At 38.8% G+C, this 9,176-nt stretch overlaps 1 protein-coding gene across 1 annotated transcript; it reads right to left on the reverse strand.

Annotated features, from left to right (window-relative positions):
• Positions 1-4,810: 4,810 nt before the first annotated feature.
• LOC144560679 (protein NRT1/ PTR FAMILY 8.3-like) lies at positions 4,811-8,182 on the reverse strand. Its single transcript, XM_078309931.1, has 5 exons — positions 8,047-8,182; positions 7,747-7,816; positions 6,789-7,006; positions 5,902-6,407; positions 4,811-5,692 (listed from the first exon to the last, which is right to left on the reverse strand). Exons 1-5 carry the CDS (start codon positions 8,104-8,106, stop codon positions 4,894-4,896), a joined length of 1,653 nt encoding a protein of 550 aa, XP_078166057.1. The 5' UTR covers positions 8,107-8,182; the 3' UTR covers positions 4,811-4,893.
• Positions 8,183-9,176: the final 994 nt, after the last annotated feature.

Below are 9,176 nucleotides of genomic sequence, written 5' to 3' on the forward strand. Positions count from 1 at the left end.
CCTCAAACCTCTCTTATGATCAAAGTAATCAGTAAACTCATCGTTTATGATAACTCTTGAACTTGCTGTTTGTAGCAGTGATCTAATCCAACCCAACCATCTTGAAGAAAAACCTCTTGCCTCCATCACATTTAAAAGAAACCCCCAACTTACCGAGTCGAAGGCCTTTGCAAAGTCAATTTTAATAAAAACTGACCCCTTACTTGACTTTGACAGATGGTGCAAAATCTCACGAGTGGTATTGAAATTTTCACCTATTTGTCGCCCTTTAACAAAAGCAGTTTGATTCGAAGAAATTAGAGTTGACAATCTAGATCCAAGTCTATTAGCTAACAATTTGGAGATGATCTTGGGTATTAGATTGATCACACTTATGGGCCGAAAATCCCCGACTCCTTCAGGCACATCCTTTTTCGGTATCATTATCAAATTTGCTCTATTTATTCCTTTTAACTCAAGGTTATTGGAATAGAAAAGATGAACCATTGACAATATACTATCCTTCAATTCCGGCCAAAATTTCTGCACAAACTCATTTGGTAACCCATCCGGTCCAGAGGCCTTGTTTCCAGCTAGTTGCTTGATAGCATAGAACACCTCAATTTCAGTAAATGGTTCATCTAAAGTCTCTAAACCCACTTCAGGTGTATATAATGCATTCGGCTGGAAGGGCAAGGAATTGATTTCAGTACCCAACAATGATTTCATGTGGTCCCTAAAGGCAGCAGCAACTAACTTGGCATCACTTATTTCGGCCCCCATGTAATTCAGTTTTTTAACCCTGTTTATATGTTTTCTTGATGAGGCAAAAGCATGAAAAAAACGGGTATTCCTATCTCCATTCGATAGCCAATTACACCTAGACCTCTGCCTCCACCTTTCCTCGGATATACAAGCCAACTTGAATGCTCTTTCTCTAACCATTAATCTAAACCGAAATTCAAATGGTTCCAAATTTCGCCTTTCTTCTATTTGGTCAAAAAATAGAATGGTTTCCTTGCAAAATTTTAGTTGCTTCTCCAATTCTCCATAATTTTGGCAATGCCACTCTCTTAGTTTAAGATGAGTTTCATTTACCTTGTTTTGGAAGACAGCTACAGATGGAAATTCTTGCACATTTGACCACACCTCCTTGATAATATTTCGGCCTGTAGGGTGGTTGAGCCAAAACAGCTCCAGCTTGCTTTGTCTCCCAATTTGTTGAGGTTTTGAACAATTCAATAGAAGCGGTGAGTGATCAGATACCGTCATTTCAAGGGCTTCCAAAGAGACAATCGGGAACGAGGTAGATATTTCGGTCGAAATGAACACCCTATCCAGCTTGGACATGGTTGGCTGAGGCCTTTTGCTCGACCAAGTGAACACTCTGTTTCGCAATTCTACATCAACCATCTCAATATCTCTTATGAAATCATTGAATAGACACATTTGTGAAAGGCCACGCATATCTCCCGACCGATCTATTAGCCAACGGACCATGTTGAAATCACCTCCCAACACCCACGGATATTGGACCAAATTTTGAATGCCCCGCAATTCACTAATGAAGGCCGGTTTCATCAAATCATCTACCGGTCCATACACATTTGTAAATAACAACACCCCCCCTGTGCGTGGCTGCCTAAGTAAGGCTGAACAAGTGTGATGAGTAGACCAAGAGGAGAGGAGTTCATAATTCCTTTTCCATGAAATCAAACACCCACCCGAACTATTCAAGGCACTAATTGCAACACAATTTCTTTGAAAGAAAGTTGGCAGCACCTGGGAATAAAGGTTAAAATCTAATTTATTCCATTTTGTCTCTTGAAGCATGCATACATCACAACGGGATTTTCTAATTACATCACGAACAACATCACATTTTTTTAAATCTCCCAACCCCCGACAATTCCAAGACAAAACTTTAAATTTGTTAAATTCGTATGTCATTTAAAACTGAAAGAAAACAACAACAACTATATGAAACTAATTGCTATTAGTTTTCTTCCTCTGATTCGAGGTCATCAGCTGGGTCCGTTTCAAAACGTGCCAATGCTTCCTCCAAATCTGAATCAACGATAAGCTCGTCATCATTATTTTCTTCATTAACTGGATCAGATTGGTGGTTCATTTGTTCTTCTACTCTTGCAGCATTATCAGCCGCTATAATGTGATGAACATCGCCACTCTTGAAGCCACAGCCACTCGCCAAGTTCTCGACATGACTTGAATTAACCCGAACCTCATAGTACCCTTCTGGGTTGAGCAGAACTTGTGCCCGCTTGGGCGGCTTGCTGTTAAGTGGATGCGCCACCCTTTTCTTCTTTGGACCTACAATTTTTAGCGGATGCAAATTTGATCCAGCAACAATCCGTTTGAACTTCTGCATTGGTTTAGGAGGCCTGCTAGGCCCAGCCTCATTACCCACGTTTTTCCTTTTCTGTTGTGCCTTAAATTTGAATTCTTTCAAAGTAAAATCTGTGCTAGAATTATGTGAGGCCGTTTGAATTCCAGCTGGAGCACGATTTGCTCCCAAGACTACCTCCTTTTGCTTCAATTTGTTGCCCTTCTTGGCCACACTTACTGCTGCAGTTAAGGGGCCTTCCTTTTGTGCACCTTCCTTATTTTCTTGGTGCAAATTCACTGCCGATTGCTCTCCCAAAACAGAGGAGTCTTTTTTGGAATTACATCGCACTAGCCTTAGAGGCCGCATCTCCTGCTGTAGAACCAAATGATGCTGAAAATCGTGTGGTACTTCCTGTTGCCTAGCTGAATTCCCCTTAACTGGGCTTACAACCTCAGCCATCACATCATCTTGCGCCTCATTAAAACCCGGGGTACAGCTGACCTGAGATTCTTGGGATATATTGTGCATTGAGATGGATTTTCCTTCATGAAACAAATTCCTCTTTGTGCTACTGGAACCATGTTGCCTCTGTGGTGCAGGTCCCTTTAATGCACAAATTTGACTCGTTTCAGCCATGATCAGATCTTTCCCCTTATTACTGTGTAGCTGATTGTGCAACCCCTTGCCATGGTTGTTCTCCGGCTCCGTTGCAAACCGGCGTAGTTCCGGTGGCAGATCACTAGGAACCTTTCCCTTGCAAAACTCTATTAGGGTCGATTTGCTCAAAGGAATGATTTCATCAGCATCATAACCATGCGACTCATTGGTTTGAACCGGTATAGAGGGACCTGAGAACTTTGTCGGAAGTGTTGGAAAATCTGCCGCTTTGTAAAGAACTGACCTCTTCCATGTGACTGGTCGAACAGTGACTGGAAATTTCATACCCCCCACATGCATAGCAATTGTGTGAGGAATTTTTGCCAAATCATCTGTGCCTACTGCCACCATCCAGGATTTGAGACTACCAGATTCTTCTGATTCCACAGTGCCTAGAAACACACCAAATTGACTTACAGCTTTCACAATTTGTTGTTCTCTCCACAAGAGAGCTGGCACACCCATTAATTCTAAGAGAATTTTGAACCTTGGTATCACTGTATCCGCATCCTCCAACGGTGTCCACTGTTGGAATGAGAGTCCCTCCTCCCAAGCTTCATAAGGTGTAGCATTGATGAAGGCTTCTACAGAGACCGTTGGTGGTAACCCAATTAAGTACCTTGACCCTGGCAAAGCACTCACATGGATGTCTTCTTTTGTCACCAAACCCGTCTTGATAGCATAGTTTGCTATGTTGTCAACTGAGAGATCCCCTTGGAATCCTAGGTGGTGAACTACCACTGCCTTTGAGAGAGTTTCCAACTCCATGAAATAATCCTCATCTCGCTCAATGAAACAGTCAACCTTTTGTGGCCTGCCTTCCGGCATCAAAGGTTGGGGATATGGCCTCGGATCTGACAATAGCTCATCAAATCCTGGTTCTAACTTGGTAAATGGTTGAGGTACCACTACTACTTTTGCTCTTTTCATCAATACTCTAGCACCAGTGTCGTACCTTAGTAATGGTTGGGTTGGGTTGGGTTGGGTTGGAAGTCACCTTGGGTACGACAATGGTTGGGTTGGGTTGGGTTGGAAGTCACCTTGGGTTGGAAGTCACCTTGGGTTTGGTGCTAGAGTATTGATGAAAAGAGCAAATGAGAATGAGGTCGGCTACACCCAAGGTGACTTCCAACCCAACCCAACCCAACCATTGTCGTACCCAAGGTGACTTCCAACCCAACCCAACCCAACCCAACCATTACTAAGGTACGACACTGGTGCTAGAGTATTGATGAAAAGAGCAAAAGTAGTAGTGGTACCTCAACCATTGTCGTACTATGGAGAGAGAGGAACAGACCGATTTTTTCCCAGAAGTTCAAACCAGTGTCGTACCTTAGTAATGGTACATCCATTGAGATACATGAGTGGCTGTTCAATGCCTAAGGGCAATGTATGCATGTATGCATTTACTGCACCTTGCTAGTGGCAATTTTCGATAGCTAAACTGTAAATATGTAGGAGGGTGGGTGCAGGGCGAAAATGCCATGATTGAGTTTAATTAGATATTCTTTCCAACTTTGATTTGTAAATAACTTTTTTTAATCAATATATTGTTAGTGGCACAGGCCATCTAACCTTCAAAAAAAAAAAATGTCAACTTAGTAGATCCCATTTTTGTAGTAGTGTGTATAAACAACCTTTGATTATCATCGGTTCCTAGCTGTTGTAGCAAGAAGGTTTATATTGTTAAGTCTCTATGGATGAATGTTAAGGAATTAAAGAGACCGTTGTATATATATGTTTTATTCATTTAAACAATAGATGCATGCTTGCATTAGTATTAATCGCTTCATTCATTCTGACAAAACTCTATCAACCATGTTATATATCAAGTTCTTAAAACCATGAACTTTCATCTATAGAGTGCAACACATGAATTGGTAGACATATCAACCAATGCAAGTACTTAGCTATTTCCTCTTATATCTGTACCTGGAGGCACAAAAAGTAAACACAACCAGATTAATCAAGCATAAACCCGCAATCAACCCAAAAAAGCGATCAAGATGTCCCTCGTTTAAATTGTCGGGGATCCATCTAGTAACCTGATTAACAACTGTTAATATAAATGAAGTAACGTAGCTCCCAAGTGATAATGTAAGAAAAGCGAGGGCCATGCAAAGACTCCTCATAGAATCTGGTGCTTGATCATAGAAGAATTGGAGCATGCCAACGAAGGTAAACACTTCTCCAACACCTATGAAGATATATTGCGGTAATTGCCATAATATACTCATTGGGACTGCAACATTCTTATGCATAAGACCTTCATCTCTTGCAATCTGTAACCGCTTTGCTTCAACAATTGCGGCTGATGACATAGCAAGAATGGAAAAGAACAAACCAATCCCAGCACGTTGTAATTGAGATATGCCTCCCTCTATTTTAGTATATCTGTAAGCTATTGGCACAATTATCTTGTCATATATCGGTGCAAATACAACACCTGCAAGCACATCGGCACTTGAAAGCGAGGCCGGTGAGATGCTTAAAGAGCCGAAGTGTCGGTCCATGACCATCCCTTGTTCTACAAAAACTGATTCCTGGCTTACAACCGAGGAAAAGAGGATAAATGTGGCACAAATAGGAAGCAAATTAAGTATAGATTTCAACTCATCGACTTGCGACATAGTGCAAAGGCTCCAAGGGTTAAGTGTGCCAGAGATGGAGAAGTCTGAAGCTGTGACAATGGCTGCTTTGTCAAGAAAACTGCAGTAATAGGGGATCCATGCATGTTAGCACAAAATGATGTTTATATTTTTTATAATCAATTTTAAGTACAAGTTTGTGGATCAAAATTTAAACTTCTGCATGTTTTTTGTTCCATTTAAAAGAGATACGAAACATATTACTGGATAGTATAGGTAATAAAAATTATGAAAATTACCCAAATTAAAAAAATATAAATAAATTATCACCTGAATCCCGGGGTATGATCCAATTCTTCATTTTCTTGGACATTTTCCAACTTTCCTTTTGCCTGATAAAAAAGAGAATTGTCTTCCGGAAAATTCATATTATATTTTCTGGAAGCTGCAACAATTACTTGACACAGTCTAGTAAAAGGGCTCCCGCTGGGTTTGCAGTACCTATAAAATCCTGTACCTGACATTAAACCCAAGAAGGCTGTGCCTACTAGCAAGGTAGGTATACCGAATCCTACGGTCCATCCGTATTTATCTTGAATCCATACGACAACTGTACTCGCAATGAAACCAGCAATCTTGATTGAGAGATAATACCAACTAAAGAAGGATGCCTTTGCCCTTGTATCAGTTTTGTCGAACTGATCAGCACCAAAGGCCGAGAGACATGGTTTTATCGTGCCAGATCCTAAAGAAATCATATAAAGGCCCAGAAAGGTGAAGAAGGGGGAGCGCTTCAAGACTGAGAGCGATGCCGATAGAGTCAAAGTCACCATCCCCTATGGAAAAAGTAAGAAGACAACAAACATCGAATATAATTCTCAATTAGAGTGAACTTGTTTCTCATACAACAATATAAAACCATCTCTATGTTGGTTTTGACACTTTTGAATAACAGGACTCCTTGTTTTAAACATAATTTTACAGATGGAATGTCGCTCGTTAGAGTACCTTTTTTTTTTCTTTTTAGCAGAATAATAATACTAAGTAAGGCAGTCTGCTATGACGCATAGCTAACTTGCATATTTCTTTATTTCTTTATTTATTTTTGAGTGAATTCTCCAGTTTGTGGCCATACATCATGCTACTTGATGGACATATATACTGATCAATACAATTAGCCAAACTGTAAGCAAGTAAAACATGAGTTGATGACTTACACTCATATAAATGATAGCGAAACCCATGATAGTTAAATAATTTCCCCAATAAGAATCTGACACATAAGCTCCGATAAGTGCGGTAAGAAAACAAGTGCCCATCCATGTCGTCATATGTGTTGCTGCCGTAACATTATCTTCAAGTAGCTCTGTTTTCAGAAAAACCACTAGGTTGTTTGTGATGCCCATGATAGCAATGCACAGACATAGCTCAGTAACTGTTATGTTTATCAGAAATTAAACAATTGTAAGCTATAAGATCTTCATTAGTGTACTTCTCCTAGATGGAAAGTTTTTTTTTTTTTGAGGAAAGTTGAAATATATCAGTTACTAGTTACTAGTGAGCTGTACTGACTTAGCTTAACTAATAAAAAATAAAGCACAAGTTGAACTCGATTGGAGCTCAGACATTCAACCTTAAGCAGAGAGATAACCTAGCTAGTTTAATCTCACTCATATGGAAACTTCCATCAGAACTCTATTCTTTCGAGATGTGTTAATTACTAATTAAAGAGGTCATTCAAGTCTTTTAAGCTGAGCCAAACTTATTTCAAGGACTTAAATATATAGGTTTAAATCTACCAGTAAAAAAAAAACATTCTAAATGCAAGAAAAGAAGCCATAGGCCATGTTTGGTTGTGGAGTGAGAGGTGGAGTAAACCTCTTATTTCACGTTTAAGAGGTGAGCTAATTCGGAGTAAGTTAATCCACCTAGAGAGATGGATTAACTTACTCCACACTTACTCCACCTGCAGGGCTCACTATCATAGACTTGGATTGATTTTCCAATATCTTACTTTTTTCATGTGGATTAATTTAATCCATGATATAAATTACCAGATAAGGTGTAAAATATGAGTAAGATAGAGTAATCAATTTAATCTTTATTAACTTTACTCCACAACCAAACATGACCATAGGGAATAAGAAGAAGAAGAACAACTTTCTAGCTACTTACACAGAATTAGAGAGGAAGCTTTCCACCCTCCAGTTTGTTGCTTCACTGGTGAGGTGTTTGGGCCAATTTCCTACAATATGGTAGCAATTTGTTCTAAAATTCTAATAAAATTAAACCCACGACTTGAACAGGCTCCAAAGATAGAGTCCAATTATTGACATTAATTACAAATTAAAATATATCCAGTTGTGATACAAATTCAGCAGTTCTAGCTAACTGGACAGTTGTACACTGCTAAAAGATCAGCAAAAAAAGATGAAGTTCAAAGGGACCAAATTAATATTGAAAATTTTAAATTACCTCATTACGGTTTTCTTCAAATACTAGCAGACTAATTCTTAACTCCTCTACTGAACTCATCTCTTCTCCAAATACGAAAGAAAGGAACCCAGTGTGAATGCTATGCTCCTCATCCGACAGACATCCTTTCCCTTTATATATATATATATATAGAGTACGGCTAACGCGCTTCCTCTAGCATATGGGCCGAAATGCTTCCGGTGGAAATTTGAAATTTCAAAATCCAAAAAGTCGATCTGAACCGTTCATCTTCTTCTCCATATTAATATCTGCTTGGAGACCAAATTTTACATTTTTCTGAATTTTTTTAATATTTATTAAGCCACTTTGAAAATCGCTGATCCAATGGTTTTACTGTTTTGTTAAGCCACCGTTGGATCAGCGATTTTCAAAGTGGCTTAATAAATAGTAAAAAATTTCAGAAAAATATAAAATTTTGTCTCCAAGAAGATATTAATATGGAGAAGGAGATCAACGGTTCAGATCGACTTTTTGGATTTTGAAATTTCAAATTTCCACCGGAAGCATTTCGGCCCATATGCTAGAGGAAGTGCGTTAGCCGTACTCTATATATATATATATATATATATAGAGTTAGGCTGGGGTGCTATGGATAGCATAGAGGCCTCTATGCTACGGCTCAATATTCGAGTTTTCAAAATCCAAACGGTCGATCCGAACCGTTCATCTTATTCTCCATATTAATATCTGCTTGGAGACCAAATTTTACATTTTTCTGAATTTTTTTACTATTTATTAAGTATTTTACAAAATTGTTGATCCAACGGTGGCTGCACAAAACAGTAAAACCGTTGGATTAGTGATTTTCAAAGTGGCTTAATAAATAGTAAAAAAATTCAGAAAATTATAAAATTTGGTCTCCAAGCAGATATTAATATGGAGAATAAGATGAACGGTTCGGATCGACCGTTTGGATTTTGAAAACTCGAATATTGAGCCATAGCATAGAGGCCACTATGCTATCCATAGCACCCTAGCCTAACTCTATATATATATATATATATATATAGGAGATAGAAGCTTAATTAGTAGTTTATATGGCGCAACATCAAAAAGGGTGAGAGATATATAAATATTATATATATATATATATATATATAGAGGTTGGC

The sequence above is a fragment of the Carex rostrata genome, chromosome 1, assembly GCF_964058835.1.
Source record: "Carex rostrata chromosome 1, lpCarRost1.2, whole genome shotgun sequence".
In the NCBI taxonomy this organism is placed as follows: Eukaryota; Viridiplantae; Streptophyta; class Magnoliopsida; order Poales; family Cyperaceae; genus Carex; species Carex rostrata.

What these genes read in the sequence shown, in the direction of transcription:
- LOC144560679 (XM_078309931.1), bottom strand. Translation starts at nt 8,106, where the DNA reads ATGAGTTCAGTAGAGGAGTTAAGAATTAGTCTGCTAGTATTTGAAGAA. An exon ending in TCGCTATCATTTATATGAGT is followed by an intron (nt 6,408 to 6,788) that starts GTAAGTCATCAA and finishes CTTTTTCCATAG; the next exon opens with GGGATGGTGACTTTGACTCT. An exon ending in GATCATACCCCGGGATTCAG is followed by an intron (nt 5,693 to 5,901) that starts GTGATAATTTAT and finishes CTATTACTGCAG; the next exon opens with TTTTCTTGACAAAGCAGCCA.